This window comes from Epinephelus moara, chromosome 6 (assembly GCF_006386435.1).
Source record: "Epinephelus moara isolate mb chromosome 6, YSFRI_EMoa_1.0, whole genome shotgun sequence".
Taxonomy (NCBI): Eukaryota; Metazoa; Chordata; class Actinopteri; order Perciformes; family Serranidae; genus Epinephelus; species Epinephelus moara.
The window spans coordinates 19799180-19816326 of NC_065511.1; the positions used below are offsets into that span (position 1 = coordinate 19799180).

General features: G+C 41.2%; 1 protein-coding gene across 17 annotated transcripts in view; it reads left to right on the forward strand.

Moving 5' to 3' along the window:
• The first annotated feature begins 461 nt into the window (after positions 1 to 461).
• The window catches only part of LOC126391309 (focal adhesion kinase 1-like), an 84634-nt gene continuing 67948 nt past the window's right edge, over positions 462 to 17147 (forward strand). For 3 of the 17 annotated variants that reach the window (XM_050045968.1, XM_050045971.1, XM_050045970.1), the window contains exons 1-2: positions 1526 to 2486; positions 11050 to 11076. In XM_050045968.1, coding sequence (XP_049901925.1) covers positions 2399 to 2486; positions 11050 to 11076 — 115 coding nt within the window. In that variant the 5' untranslated portion in view covers positions 1526 to 2398. Of the gene's footprint in view, positions 602 to 1522; positions 2487 to 11049; positions 11077 to 17147 lie in introns of those variants that run through there. The other 14 variants (XM_050045978.1, XM_050045979.1, XM_050045981.1 and 11 more) reach the window with 10 other exon arrangements.

The following is a 17147-nucleotide window of genomic DNA, read 5'->3' on the forward strand; positions in this document are numbered from 1 at the left end:
TAGCTGGCAATATTATTTTCTCATACTGCAGGAGATAATAAATATTCATTACTCCCTGTTTAACCACTGTAAAGACACTAATCACAGTCATCAATTTGATCACTGCTGCACAGTGCAAGGTAATTTATTTGGAGTAAACTGAGATTGGAGAGCTTCACCCTCCATGACATCATTTGTCAAGATAAATGGAGGAGGCTAATGTGAAACAGGGGTCTTACATAAAAACATTGGGGGGACCCTTACAGCAGCAGCAGCAGCAGCAGCAGCAGCAGTGGACACGTAGGGCCCCTCTCCTCTCCTCTCCTCTCCTCCTGTCAGTGAGCCCAACCAGCTGCAGCCATGTTGGAAACGCTCAGGCTCCTCCAGCAGCAGCAGCAGCAGCAGCAGCAGTGCTAACAGCTAGCGTCAGTGGACACCGACTACCGGGCACGGCGCTGTTGAGGACAAAAACAGACAGGGAGAGGGACTCATAACGGAGAGATACAGCCACCAAGCCGGTTGTGATATCAACGTGTTTATGAATATAAAATTAAAACTCACTGGCTGGTAGAGCTGGCTGGTTCCGGGGACTAGGTGCGGCCGGGCTCCGGGGCTGAAGCGGGTGAGTATTGATCCTTCTGGGGGGCGGATTAAATGGGAATAGCCCACCGTTAGCTGAGCTAGCTTAGCATTAAAGGGGGTAACACACACAGACAATGGGGTTAACGCGAATGCAATACGCGGGGGTGTGTTTATATGAGCTGGTGTTAGGATTTAAGGTGAAATATGGTGGAGTGAATGATAAGAAATACTGGTCATTTTGACACCGCGGAGTCATTTGTATTCCTAACAGACCGACAGTGGTGCAGTGGCCGAAACCACCCCTCTCTGTTTCTCTGCTTAGGTGCAAAGGTCCAAGCCAAGGAGGATTTCTGTCATGCAGGGACGAGGCGACACCGCCGTGGTACAAACATCTGTGTTTTAATGAATAACGAGCTGCTCAGGATGAGACTTATTGTTGCAAGCAGCGGTTTTGAAACAAAAGGGGGGCAGCTCTTACTTAACCTGTGCGTCTCAAGTGTGTTGGGCTGCTTGCTGCCTTGTCAACCACAATACTGTACACACTTAAAGCTGTGGTAGGCCGAGTGAGATGCAGGCACAGATTATTCACAAGCATGCATGATGGGATTAAAATCATATTTTAGGTGCGCTGACAACATTTGCAGAGCTGGACATGGTGTGGAGTCTGGCACCCTGCAGCCCTGTGGATGTGATTTGTCAGTTTTTCTTTGGGGTGTCAGGGGTTTGAGAGTCAAAGCTGCCCAGTCATGACAGATTTCTGTTTTCCTTCCCATTTCCCCCACTTGTTTCCTGCCTTTATGTGACTGTTGCCCCTGATCACATCTCTGCAGACACCCCCCTGCATGCCAAACTGGAGGGTCAGGACCCCAAAGTCCTGAGATGTTTTGACGCCGATTGTAGATACAAAACAATCTTTGACATTGACTGACAACTAGATGAAAACATATTGTAGTCTACTCTAGAGTAGCAGCCTGACAAAGCAGGTATCGGCTTTCTTTCTAGTGTGTAACCTGAAAAGGTGATTCAATTCTGCTTATTGCATGGCGTCTACTTACACCTGTTCCTGTAAAAAAGATTCGACAGCGTTTTTTGTAAGTGAATTATCAAGAAATTGAACTTACAGGCATTCTCGTGAAGTCATTACCCTTCGAATAGATGAACACAAGCACTTTACATTGTAGCTATTACTGAAAGTCTAGTTAATGTTTGCTTGATTGCATGTCCAGTCAGTGCTGTGATTCATTGCTTTTCCCCGGGTGTTGTGTACTGCAGTCAGATAAAAACCCTGACTCTTGCACATCAGTAATTTTGCACCATCCCTTTTAATATGTGTGATTTCAATTAAAATGTCTGATTATTGTTGACATATGAAGAATCTCTCTCACTTTAAATTGCATTTGTTGGTAGAATCATAATTTCTAAACACGTGCTATTCACACAACAGATGAAGGAGAGCTTGCACTCTGCTGTGGCTTTGTTTCTCTTCTGCCTCTGTCTGTTCTCCTCGCCTCCTCTCCCATTTCTTCCACTAATCTGAAGAGGCAGGGATGAGGACAGAAACATTGAGGATGTTGGATCAATCTTTACACCCGTCTGTTTACAGTCGGGGAAAGATAAGGATGAGAGACAGAGTAGTGGATAAGATGGGAGGCGAAAGGAGACGTGGTGGGAAGATGTTTAGGAACGAGAGCTCAGGAGAAGGAGGCAGCAGTTTGAGAATGAAACTCAGCCCTCAGGTGTGTCTTTCTGATACAATCAGTGGGCGGGTGTTTCCCTTCTCCTATAAGTGACAGCGTACAGTACAACTAGGAAGTGGAGAGACAGAGCAGGAACATATATGCGTCTTTTGCCTCGCAGAGGTTCAGTCCTCTGTGTACCAACTGCCAACATGCAGTTCTGGGATTTCCTGGGCTGCACCAATGGAGGTATGAACGTGTTCAGTCATACTGATTGCTCGGGGAGCATGTTGGGCTGTGGTTGCTGGTGTATGGGTGCTCTGTGCTAGGCAGGTAGAGAGGGGCTGGAAAGGAATTTGCGCTACTCACCACCGTGCAAGCAGTTGCATGTGAAAACCCTCACAGACAGGTAGAGAGTGGAGCGCAAACAAAGACGCTGAGGGCTCAGATACAGTGTCAGCCTGCTCTGCTTTCCTTTGATAAACCTGGTTGGTTGCTTCTGACAGCAGATTTGACAAATGAATAAATTGGCACGATTTGTTTGCGTCTGTTGCCCTGGATGTTTTTGGATTTTGCTCACAAGGCTTGCCTCCGTGAAACGTGTGTGAAATGAAACGTGTGCTGCATGGAGTAGTCTTCTCTTTTTTTTTGACTTGTTTAGCTGTCATTTTATGTTTCTATTATTTGACTGGTAAGCAATATTAAATTCCCACAGACCTAAAGATGGAGGATGACAGCCAGTACTAACACTACACTTATTACTATCATTCCAGCTGTTACTGACTGACTATCACTGTGACTGTGACTGTCATACTTCTTTGACACTGGTACCTATGACAATAAAAAACACAAGACTGACAGCTGTAATATAACAACCTGCTTATTCATAGAAATCAGTTCAGCTGTAGGTACAATGAGCTTTAAATTTATTACCCTTATTGGCCTCGGTAATGTTTTTTTTTTACGCCCCGATAATATCTCCTTTGAAGTCATCCTTTGCATCTAAACGTACATTCACACACTCAAAAAAGGCACACATTTATAGTGGTCAAAACAATTCAGGATAACAATTGTATCTATAAAAAAATTGAAAATAATAGTAAAGCTATCAGTCCAATTCATCTTAAACTTTGTTTGTTGCGTGTTTTTTCTCTATTTGGGTAATGAATTACACGGAAAAATTCGAATGTAGGAAGGTGGAGAGGGAGACAACGTGAAAATGGAGCTGGATTATTTACATGTTATTATCATATCTGTATTTGTAACATTATATCAATACTATTTAAAACTATCACAGTTGTCATCAATACTGGAATATAGTGACACCCTTGTATATGGCTCACATCTGTATTTTTTCGTTGTTTACCGCACAGAGACACTGTCAGGAATCCGATCTCTCGACTCTTTCGAGGCAGCACTGTCTGGTCAGACCTGTACAACAAAGAGTTAAACATCAGATTTCTGTTTCTGTATAAATGCAGCTAAACAACCACAGGCCACAGCTATCAAATGTCGCTTTTCTCGTCCACAGGGCTAGACGTGGGAGTGCAACTGACAGCTGTGTAGAGTGTGAGGGGGTTGTTAGTGAACAAATCAAAAAAACAAACATGAAACGTCTGGCTGTTGGTACTTTAGAGGACGTACAAGACACGTTAGAAAGCAAATAGCTGTAGCTTTAGTCACCTTTTTAACAACCCACGTTTAGGCCTATGCTGTTGAATGCAGATGGTCCTCCTCAGACATTGTGTTTTTTAGTATATAAAAACACTCACACCTTGTTAATCTATGCAGGTTGTAGACCTCTGCCTTGTGATCTCAGTTTTGTCGTCTCGTGTCTTGCTTCATTTGTGGTTGCTTAATTGTGCTGTATTGAATTCCAGGACAGTTCTACCTCCCAACACCCAACCTATGCCCCAGGCTATGTTTTCTGCTATTGCATAAATAGCTATAGCTAAGATACCTGAAGGATTGTGTCATATTCTGCTAGATCTTAAACTTATGTATACCTGTTGAGTCCCTGTTTGTTGGAGCTATAGTTATTTTCTGTTTTTGGGGACAGCACAGCAGCAGGCAGTCTGATCAGACCAGTGAAAGTATGACTGGAAGCATGTGCCGCTGTTGTGTCATCGTCAGCCTTCCCCTATTTGCATCCAGAGCTCAGTGTTTTGCTTAACTTATTCCATGTGGTCAGCACTCGCTGTCAGATACCGTGACTGTGAAATAACTTGTAATACACCTCATAAGAATATGTGCTGTTTAGGTTTACATATTGTTCCCATGTCTCCTATCTCCCATATCTTTGGGCATAATGGGAAAAGAATCTGTTTCACAGTAATAGAAACACCTGGCTCAAAAATCCATATATAGCAGGAGATTTGGAAAATAACAAGTCAGGTTGTCTAGTTGATATTCAACACTTTGGGCTGCATGATAATGGGGAGTCAAACTGAGCGTTTCCAGAATCATTATGGGAGAAATCTGACTTAATGATTGTATCATGATTTAAATTGGGAACAAAATCCCATTATACAGTTTGCAATGATAGGCAATAATAACAGATCCAACCTCCTTTTTCTCCGTAATGTTTTAAATGGCCAGTAAAACACCTTTATTTTCCTTTCGTTTTACTTTATTTCACATTTTCTGCAGAAATGCATTTAGGAGTCGTGATTAGAGCAGCAGCCAGAGGAGCAAAGTAGCTGTCAAATATGTATTTACAGTACAAATAAACACAAGCAGCACTGCATTAATTTTTAAATTTGACTAATGTTTCCACTTATGAGGTTTTTTTAAGTTTGTGAACTTTAAATGTTTTGAAAGTAAGAACAGATACATTAATCCATGTCTGGACAGCTCTGGCTGTAAAATGTTATATCATGGCTGTTTGAATCTCTCCTTTCATACCACAAATTCTTTTTGTATCTGACAGCAGACACATTTTATCTAAGTAGCTTACATTCAGAGGAATTTATATAAAAACGTGGGTGTCTAATAGCAAAATCCTTTGCTCTTAGTTCCTGGAAGAATTCAGAGATGTGAGGCTTTGTGAGACCCCAGAGACGCAGCGGTTTGGATCAATGTATTTGTGAATGTCTAAACGTTAGCTTTGGTGCAGTGCACTGCTCACTGAGGTAGAGCCATAAAAAGGCTTGTAAGAAAAGGCTTGTTTGTGTAAAAAAAATTGCCATTGTATAAAATGAAACTATAAATCTGTGAGCGCAGGGAAAAACAGTGAGAATAGGAAGGCGTGAAGGGGAGAGTGCGTGCTGCAGTCCCACCCTGTAAAACTTGACTTTATATATGATGTCAAAAACTTTTACTCCTCAAATAACGTCGCTCACAAATAAATTGGTGTGTTATCTCAGTGTTGATTTGGTACAAACACATCATTTAATTGAGCAAACTAATCCTAGAATGACTTGAAATAGAGAAATAAAATAGCTGCAAGTACCTGGATTTCTCAAGTTTAGTATCTATTGAATCTTCTCTCTTTTTCATTTGCAAAGAGCAAAGTAAACCGACTAAGCAAACCTCTGTCTTACAGTGTAAATGTCAATCTGAGTTTTAGTTCTTAAATCTGAAGTTTTTTTTAATTATTTTTAAGCCTGGATGGGATCACGTGTTTGGTCATGTGCGTGAGTGTGTGTATCTGCCTGTCCGCAGCCTAATTTTGCGTACTACTTGACCTATCAGCCTAGTATTTTTTGTGCACATTTATGACTTTATCCTCAATGACCTCTCACCATTGCGGTGATTCCCAGTTTTAGAGAAACCTATTGTATTGACTGCTCTGTTTTATACCGTCATTGACTGCCGACTTCTCACTCCTCTTAACCGGCCAGTAGGGACCAACAACAGCTTCAGTTTCAAATCTTGACTCCTGCTTGGCACAACTAAAACGGCAGTCAGGCTAATGCTGTCGGATTATTTTTTGTCTGAGTATTGTCTCTATATAGCCTGTATACTCTGGTTACACCTTGATAATGTAACCTGTATACTGTCTTCCCTCCAGGGACGTCATTTATTTGTAGGCTGACGCGGAAGTTAGAGTCACCTTGGTTTCCTCATCAAAAACCCAGTGGGATTTTTTAATTGGATTTTGTATTATTTCAGAAAATAAGCTCTGTGGCAAACAAACGTTTATGATACTTACACAAAAAAAACCTTCACAAATTAACACAACTTTTATTTTTTTAAGTGTAAATGCAGTTGCCAGAAGTAAAAAGCTAATGTTAGGCTATAAACAACGAGGCAGTGAAGCTGTGTTCAGCATGATGACGTTCTGTAGTCTCATTTAGCCACTTGTTTGCTGCTGCCTTTTTTAAGACACATAAAAGCTTCAAAATTCATAAGGGAAGTATTATGTCGTAGAACAATATGTGAAAGTTTCTAAGGCTTGTGTTAACCACAAACCATATTTCAGGCATGTAACCAAAAACCCATTGATTTCAAGACGAGGGAACCGGGAGTGCTAAAATGCTAACTCATTTCTAGGTTTTATGACTCATTCCTGGAGCATTTATTCTACTGTCATACATACACGCTGGACACCCAACCTGCCCTCCACTCCCTGTTTTCCCACCCACATGCCCCAGGACACACGTGGTAGAGATCTGCATTCTCCTGAGAGCTCTTTTCTAGTTTAGTTAATGTAATATTTTAGTGTGAAATTGCATTAAAATATTATAATTGAATCAAGACTTTGATAAAGTAGATTCAGTTGGAAGAAGAGCATGTGGTTCAGTGTACTTCTTGTTAAAGGAGTAAAATAATATGACAACAGTGAGTGATAATGGGCTGTGTGACTGATGTGAGGGATTTTACAAACTACCTGTATACCACTGAACTCTTGATATGTTCAAGCATTTTCATCAAATTGAGCATGCAGCTTCATTTGATCCAGTGTCGATAAGCAAATGGACCTCCAGGATGGCCTCTTCTGGATTATGTAGCTGGCCTATGAAGGTTATTAGCACAGATGTTTCAGCAGACAACATGTGAAAATGTTTTGATGATGTCAGCTCATTTAAACGCTTCTTCTGCCTAAAGTAAAAAATATAGATGTGAAAAGGGGCGTTCTTGTAAATCCGACCATCCTCTGTCTTACTTCCTTATCTCTGCAGCAGTCCCAATACTACAATAATGTTTTATTGCTGCTACTTACAATGACAGCTACATCATTAGAGCCGTAGCTGCTACTGTGGTGACTTTATTCTTCTCTGTGATGTTGCACTCGGCGCCGCACTACCCTGTTCTATTCTGTTGTACTCCATTCTGACAGGCTGATCAGCGCAGACGAGCTGCAAAAGGCTGTTGTTGTTTTCTTGATGAGAATGGAGTTGTGCAATGCCCTTAGCGTGGTGTCAACTGTAGCGTAGCCTCTGTGGTTTACAGCCAGAGGCAATAGTTTTCTACTCTGAGTGGGAGAGAGAGAAAGGCTGAGAGCGTGAGGGGGGGAATGTGTGAGAGTAGGAGGGAGAAGCTCTGTGGAGTGTTTATGCAAGTGAAAATGTTTTAAGCAGCTCTAGTGACAGATGTTTCGGTAGTGTTTTAATAACAGGTTCTAGTTTGGGGTCATTATTTGTGGATGTGAAAGATTAAAGTTGGGTTTGACGCTAGGTCAGTTCTGGTGACATTGAGAAAATATTTCTGCCTAGAGGTTTGTTTGAAACCAGAAAAAGCAAGTCTCTAACAAAATCAGCATGTGTGGTGATGTGTGTGTTGTCGTACTTTTGTTAAACATTTAGCCGTATAGCCATATTGGACGAATGCGCGGGTCATTTTCAAGGGTAATAGTGCTTCAGCAGTCTGCTCACATTCATGTTTTTAACACCCAAGAAACATTCAATACATGCTAAAAGCCTTTTCTACTGGAAGCACTGCTAATGCTGGCTCAAAATTGTGTAGTGTATCAGTGCCTTAAATGTTACATTTATCACTCGTGAGTTTTACACTCGGAGCGAAGGAGAGAGAGAGAATAATGCCAGGATTGGTGTTGTGTTGCTTTTGTTAATAGCATCCTATTTGTAGCCAGCGTTTTGGACACAACTCTGCCAGGAACAAATTGGATTATGTGATTAGAGGAAATTATGTGAAGTGGCAGAACACACACTGAGCAGCAGTGAATCAAACCAAATAAGATGTCTGAGTCAAAGTGAAAGCCAAAATGTTATGACTTAATAGCTCAGACAGTTTATTAGTACACAGTTGTTTTATACTGTGAGTGAAAAAAAAAAATCGCTTCCAGTATCAGTACTAAGCTGCAACTGCTGGACTTTTTTGACTCACAGAGCATAACATGAAGGAAATTAAGTAGATACTCACAACAAAAAAAATCAACATGAATAACAGTTTTATACTAAAACCGATGATGAATTCAAAAACATCTCAAATTTAGTTGGTTGTTGCTTTTCAAGTGGCAATTTAGGTTACATCTGTGTCTCTAACATCATTTCCTCAAAAAAAATGTTAAAAAAAAAAACCTGCATTAATTTCACAATTTTGTTCAATTTCGTGCTATCTGTAACAAGTGGATAATTTGAAAATTCTATCTTTTATCTTACATACATTATCAGACAAAGCCTTGGCATTCAAATTCGCACCACAGTCCTGATTTGTGTCTGTTGCTTAGTAACGGATCACAGCGAAGCATCGGGGTATTGGACATTTAATCAAATTGCTCATTTCTGTGTCATTTTTACGTGAGATTATTGTAAAGGGTGAGTGAAGAGATGGGGCAGAGAAGTGGTGAGTAGAAGGTGATGTGAAGGTGAATATTAGGAGACAGATTTGGGAGTTAAATGAGGCCAGTGGGTGAAGTTATTACAGCATGACAGAGCAGATATATTCTGCCAAGTCATGTTCTCGCCCCGCTCTGACTGTCTGGAATGTAGCTCATATTAAATCCTCCTGATTCATTAGAGCTGCTGCACAGTCACTGGTTGGTCAGCGCCGACATGTACACCAGTGGATGTGCTTAGTGTGATTAGAAATTGACTCCTGTCAGTCAACAGCTGGATTGGAGAGTTCTCAAGTGATCAAAGTCCTCCTTGATGTGTTGGTGAGTTGTAGCACTGAAGTAATTTTTCATTGAGTAAACTGAAAATGAACTGAGGATCATGTTGGTTAATAATGTGAGTAATTTATAACTAATGGAGTCTTCTTCCTGTCAGCGGCTACATTTCTCAATCATGCTGTGATTTGATTTCCTTCCTCTGTTGAGCTCTGCTCTCTTGTTATTGTACTCTTTTCGAACTCATCCCATCTGCCTTCTTCATAACCTTTGTCGCCTTCTACGCCTCTTTGTTCCTCTTTATTCTTTTTCGTTTTTGCACTCCCTTTTTCATCTGTCTCTGTTGTGTTGTGGAGGGATAAGGAGCTCATGAAACTGGACTTGAAGTAGATAACAGTATATATGAAGTGCAGTAGCTCATTTCCATATATACAAGTCAGCGTTTCCCTTTGATCAACTTTCTTGGAGGGGTGGTGAAGACATTAGAAATATTTCAAGGCACAAATGTGGGACTTTAATTTTGGCAATTTTCCAAACTGATACAGTAAAAATGCTTGATTTTTGAGTCTGTATGTTGTCAGAGTTATCCTTAATCGATCCTTAATCCTTTTCCCCCTGCAACCAAAATTTAAAAAAAGTTTTCCTCACACTTTAGTAGAATTTAATGGACCCAATTCAATTAATCTTATGTCCATATACGTGTCTTTTGCATATACTCTGTGTTAACACCTTATCTTGAAAAGCGGACATAGCCCCATGTCTGTCTCGGTCCTTTTCAATGCATTTACCATAAAGTTCAGAGTTCATGTGCACTATAGCTTTAGCAGCAGCTGGATTGACCACAGAGATGTAAGTGACAGTTGTCTTCACTGCAGAACTTCAGCAGTATTGACTGCTTTGATATTTTTGTCATGGTTCTTAAAAGTGTGTCTTGCCACAACGAGGTACACTGCCACTGAAGCGAATAATGTGTGGTCTTTGAAAGATAACCAACTGTGAAATATAAACAATCTGATAAAAGATAACATCACAGCATTCAGAAATGCATTAGTTACTCGTGAACTATACATGATTAAGGCACATTATTCATTCATTTTCCAGAACCGCCAGGGGGCTTATCGCCGGGGGGGCTGGGGCCTATCCTTGGTGACGCTGGGTCAGAGGTGGGGTTCACCCTGGACAGGTTGCGAGTGTATAGCAGGGCTGACACATGGAGACAGACAACCATTCATGCACACATTCACACGTACGGGCAATTTAGAGTCACCTCCATGTCTTTGGGCTGTGGGAGGAAGCCGGAGTACCCAAGCGACAATGCTAACCACAGTGCCACCCACATTATTTGATGTTAAATGTCAAGTTTATGTCCTAAAACTATGCATTTATTTACTATAAAGAATGAATGAATAAAATCAGTAATTCCTTATTGGTCAGGCAGGGCTGGGGGTCCGATAGGCGGGGCAGGCCGCTCCCCCAATATAATCGTCAGGGAATACTGCAAGTAGAAAGAGTTTATCTGTGCATGTATTAAAGACGAATCGTAATTTGTGAGTATATCAGTGGCATGGGCAATTAATTGCAAAATGGTCACATTCAGGAAGAGAAACCACGTTCGCATACTTTCAGCTGCGGAAAAATCTTTCAGTAATTCAGCTACTACAGTATAATTTCCAATCATGCTGTGGGACAGTGGCTCTCATTGATGCCACGACTGTAACACTGTGTTATATATACATACATTTATCTAAGTAAAATCTTGTTTTCTCTCTCCCTTTCCCCCCTCACCCTTCTCTGTTACAGATATTCCCAGTATCACATACTACGCTGGTGAGTATGTTTTCTTTTAAGACAGGCGAGTACTGTTGAACTTCCTGTCGACTAATGGTTTTCACTTGTGTGTAAAGATGTTTAAATGCATCATTAGATGACAACTAGTTTACAGTGCATAGCTGTAAGTTTGTGAGTGTATGTGATTCCTGCATCACACTTAAAAGAACAGGTATAATGTCAGCCACCTAATGGAAACAGCAGTATCCTTTAATTTTTATTTTTCACGGTCATAAGGAGAGATTCACCTCTGTTTTATCTTTCACATGGTGTGATGTTCTCTGGTCTTGAGACACGCTTGAAGAGGGCTTATACTATTAAGAGCTAACTAATTTCAGAGGTATAGATAAGACATTTTATGGCCCTTAGCTCCAGTCTCTCTCCATGGCTGTTGCTAGGTAACTGTTGATCCTATGTTTTCAAGGAGGATGTTGTATATTTGGAGCTGAGAACTTGTCATTCCTGAAAAGGACAGACACATCATTTACATTTCTTGACCTTAACTTTGGCTAGACTCCACTGGGAGATATGTTTCCAAAGTTGGGGTTAAGATTGAGGTTAACAGAAACTTCTAATGAGATGGTGCTGTCTAACCTTGCCAGGAAGTAACAGTGGCACGGCACTCAGTTTGCAGACTGGGCAAAGTGAACATCTGCGGCCAATAACAGCGCTGCGGATACTCTTGTTCTCAGCACTGCTGATAAGGATCACAAGTAAATTTTTAGTGGAGAGCATACTGAAAATAACATTCAGCCGCTGTAACTCTGTTAGGACAGAATTTATATCATGCCGTAATTTCATGTGGTGATAAAGACAGATCTGGAGTCATGGCTCATTAAGCACCACATGTGGTTTAAAATCTTGTAAATAAAAGAAGACTAAAGAAAGCTAAGACTAAATAACTGATATAAAGTATATATACACATTATTTTGTCTTGATGATTTCATATTTCTTATTCTTGTGTCATTTGAAATGAGGATGTACTAAAGAGTGATGCCTGGTCAAAATTGGCTTTTGGTGCAATAAAGTACATGATGTATTGGTTCTGAGCCCAAAAGATGGCACAAACATTAGTTAATTAACCGTGATTCTTGTTGAGACTGTCCTCCCAAGAAAAATGACAATATCATTAAAAAACAGCAAAGTCTATTAATGTTAAAGTGACTGCAGCAAAGGAGCAAGTCAGACAATCTTCAATGTCCATCAAGAGAGGAGGTCCGTGCATAGACTGGGGGTCAGTGTGGGCTGATGGGTCAACAAATTATTGGGTTACATGGGTGACGGCTGTTAGTTTCCCATTGCCAGCAGACATTGGTAAACATGACCCTAACCTTAACCATGTGATTATTATCGTAAGCATGAAGATAAAGGTCCCCAAACTTTAACCATATTATTGTCACATCATCACACATGTTCAACACTAATTTGTAGGGCTGGGCACTATGATGGTTTATACAGTAATTAGAGATTAGAGATCTGGCAGTACCATTCCCGTTATTAGTTATTCAAAGCAGGCTAATTCTAAGGTGTCTAAGGAATTGTGCTGCAGGAGGAGGGTAGAGTTGTCAATACAGAAACCTGTGACGCTTGAAATTGTTGTTCTCAGAAACCTTTAAGGTTACATTTTGAAAGAATTTTAGTTTTACTGTTTTGAGTCTTTGCTGTCTCATGTGAGGCAGCAGCTGTTTTTTTTGTATGGAAGTTCTAAATAAATGGAGAAAAAAAATCAGATGTGATTAAGTATGGTATGTTTTTTTTAAATTTAGAACATGTCTTTATCACAGAACAATTACTGTGCTATGATTTATACTGAAACAGGGAGAAAAATAAACATATATCCTCCTGAAAGGCGGATCGGGTGAGAAGACGCTTCTATAAGTCGCTCTAAAGTGCGGTTGCAAAAAGCGTATCTTGTCTTTAATTTGGAGGACTTATTATTGAATAACTGAACATATACCTACATGCTCTCCATCAGTTTGTGTCACAAGAGAATCACGATATGATTGCTGTCAGTGTTTTGCAGCTGGAAGCCCACCTGAAAGCGTTCATGTTCATCTTGTGCTCTGGGACATGAGAGGAATTGAATGTCAGGGTGCTTTATTAGAAGAGCTGACATGCTGCAGGAGCAGATGAAATATGTTTGAGCGTGAGGACAGAGGGCAGCAGAGACCTGCTGAGGGCAGTACAGAGAGAGACAGACGGACAGCGAAAGGGGGGCAGATAATGAAAATGAAGGAGAAAGGGAAACAAGTGTTGTAAGGGGTCAAACAGTGGAATGTGTGTTTTCAGTGGCTAAACTTAAATCCTGGTAAAACCTTGTGTGCATGTCGGGTTTGAGTGTTCATGCGAGCACTGGCTGTTTATTAAAGTTGGAGTGTTGATTACGAGTTTGTTCCTATTAGCATACTTATAAGTACCGTCTAATCAGTTTGGCTACTTTCTACTGCATCAAGTCTCAATTACAATATTTATTCCTTCTGTCTCTCTGCTTCTCTGCCCTACGCACACACACACACACACACACACACTCTCCCCACTTCTGCCTGTAAGTGAGCGGAGCAGCTTTTTCGCAGCGTGGTCACAGCAACCTATACTGAAAACACAGCAGAGGAGAAACACTTGGCTCACACACGCACATGCTCACTTTTCCGATTTTATCGCACATACTCCTTTTGCTGTGCTGACACTTACACGCACTTTCCCACGCACACACATACGCATGCACGCAATCGCCTACCTGCTTAGTCACATGCACTTTTGTATACATACAGCCTCTCTCTGGCTTCCACACATAACTCCCTCACTGTATAGCCTCTTTGGTGCACTCTTCTCGACTGCTCAAGGTTTGCGCTGGATGTTCAGTGTGTGTATATGTGTTTGGCTGCGGCAATGTGTGTGTGTGTGAGAGGAAGAAAGACCGGGATGATGTTGTGATCTAGTTGCCCTTCCGCTGCTCCAGAAGAAAGCCTTCAGAAACCAAACCGCGCGACACACAGCTGACTGACTTCGGAACGGATTTACCGCATCAATTTTTTTTTCTTCCTGCAACCCACATCTTTTTCTCTTCGTCGTCTTCCTTCAATCCTTTGTGGCTTCACATCACAGCCTTTTTTAGTTCCTGACATTTTTTTTGTCTGCTTCACCTTTCCCTTTAGGTCGCTGTCACTTTATGTCGCTCTCTGACATCAGACGCCTGCTTTGACCTGGTTAACTCCTGCAGGCTCAGAGCATTGTGGGAAAGCTTTGGAGGATGCGAGGCTCAGCTTCTCCCCAGGGTTTCTCCACTTTCTCTCTTCACGCAGCTCTCTTTTTTTCTTCTGCTTTCCCTTTCTAATGCATATTTTCTTTTTCATTCTTTCTTTCTTTTATTGATCCTTCTGTTCTTATTCAACTCTTCCTTTAATCTGTTGTCTTTCTTCTTTTTCCTCTTGCTCTCCTTTATCCCTCCTGCGTCGGTCACTATAACTACCTCTCCCTCACGTTGCTCCATTTCTCTACGCCCCTCTTTGCCCTACATTTTTGTCTCTTTCTTTGCTGATGCCAGTTCCTCTTTTCATCGTTCTCTCATCCGTCCTACCATCTCCTTTGGACAAAATTTTGGATTTACAGAACAATTCTACTACTTTTCCTGGACATTGGTATCGGTAATTTGATGTAACTATATGGAGTCTTTGCCAGCAAGGGATGTCCATGTTGTTTTGTAACCTGGATGATTGATACACAATGCCAAACCCTGTGATTTTAGATTTATGGCTGCAGGGAAGGCATCTTCTTTGAATTTCACATCAAGGATTGATTAATTGGATCAGCAGCTCTGCATTGAAGAACTGAATTTGATAATCTGTGAGGATTTATGGGACCGCAGGATGACCTAATGGGTAGAGAAATCATCCCCCCGCCGCAGAGGCCAGGCTTGAATGTCAGTTTTGGGAAACTTCCGCTGTGCTGAGGTGTCCTCAAGCAACTTGCTGAATCCTCTCCACCCACATGGGCTTTTTCTACTCGGAGTGAAGGAGGAAAAAAGAACTTCCTGAAAGGGATCATTAGGTTACATATTACATTGCACAATGGTAAACGTATTTTGCTGGGTTAAAGGCCATGACATGTATTGGATGGATTGATACTAACACCTGGACCCCGAGCTACTTTCCCACGTTGTAACGTAACATGATGTTTCAGCAAGCTTAAAGCAGAGAGTGACTGGCAGTCTTGTGATCAGTAGCTTGGATTACTGTACCACAAACTGCACCTCCAGTTTTTATTGTCATTTGTTTCAGCATTAGTTTGTTTTTTGTTGCCGAAGAAGGCCTGACTTTGACATTAACGTTGATTTGGACAGCTTCTGCATGCAGGATCACTGTGGATATGAGAAGCTGAGTCAGACCTTTATCTCAGTGTTATTTAAATCTCTATCAAGTGGACTTGGACCATGATGATGGATGTCGAGCGTCGTGGCTGCTAGAGCATAGGCAGTCACGGATTGGTATATTCTCTACCTCCTGTGGGGATACTTGCTGTGTCATCACTTTTTACAGTACAAAGGATATTTGACATCCTCTGTTTCCTCTTACTGGGCTCTTTTCCTTTCTGGAGTTACTTACAGCCTTGGGACTTCTGCTCTGATTGATTTTTTTCTATTGAGCTTCCTGTGGCTATCTTGTGAGGTGGCTAAAAGTTGCACAATGGATTTATCATCCCTGTAACCAGCGTCAGCCCAGTTACTAGCTTAGCAGGTCTCAGCTGCTAACTGTTTTGGAGACATTTTAGGATACGTCCATTTGCATTTCCTTGGATTATTTAAATTTATATACCAGAAATTTTTCATAGTTACAAAACGCCAGCGAAGCATCCAGTCCTAGTTGGCTCTATGCTGTTTTGGGGGCCCAGCAGGTTTGTCTGGGCCCTGTGGCCAGACCTTGAACAGCTCCCCCTACAACACAAATGGAGAACAGTGGCTGTATCCCGCTCTGCTGGAGCAAGGGGGCTTGCATCTACGCACAGCACCCGCTACCAAGTATGTACTAATAAGTGTAAATCAACATGCCTTGTTGTGTCAAAAACGGAGAGGAAGACTAGTGGCCAGGCACTCTTTATTATTGTGTATTGACTGAGACAGCGGCGTTTAGTTGGATATATGTTTATTTAACGAAATCCTGATGATTTGCAACTAACTGAGTGACATAGTAACATAACATAGTATTAGATCCATATCATTAACTACGTCTACATGCACAAAATATCTATTTTTTGCCCTTATTCTGAAAAACACAATATTCCTACCAAGCTGTTTACATGGCCAATGAAAATGAAAATTCCGCTAATATTCTTGTTTACATGCAGCTGTGCATACTCCGATTAATGTGCCTTAAAGTGTTGTATACCGCGTTAAAATATGGAACAGCGGAACAGCCGGAGCTTTTGTTTCTTTGAGTCAAAATACGATTTTTTAAAGAGTTTTCCACAGCTGGTGGACTTGTTCGTCCGTGCGAACACAGCCTTCCTCTTTCATTCTTTCAACCACCTTCTTGAATAGGTCAGTGTCATGATATGTGCACACATCTAAAAACCTGTTATTTGAAATCTTACTATATAATAACGAAAACTCTGTGTGTGTGTGTGTGTGTGTGTGTGTGTGTGTGTGTGTGTNTGACGTGAATCCATCAGCACACCTTAAATTTCACTGTGACAACTTTGACCATCACTTTAGTTTTTATATGACACACACTTTTAGTAATGAGTGGATCTTCAAGTGTTTATCTTACTATATACTGATGAAAACACTGTGTGTGTGTCTGTTCCATGTTTTTCTCTTCACTGACTTGGTCAATCCATGTGAAATTCGGCACAGTGGTAGAGGGTCATGGGAGGATGTGAATGAAGCAATATTACATCAATTGGCCAAAACTTTGAATGGGCATATCTCATGCCTCGTATGTGGTAGAGACATGAAACTTTGCACAGAGATGCCTCTCCTCATGAGGAACACATTTGCCTCAAGAACCCATAACTTCCGCTTATATAGATTTTCCGCCATTTTGAATTTTTTGAAAAACACTTCAAATGGATCTCT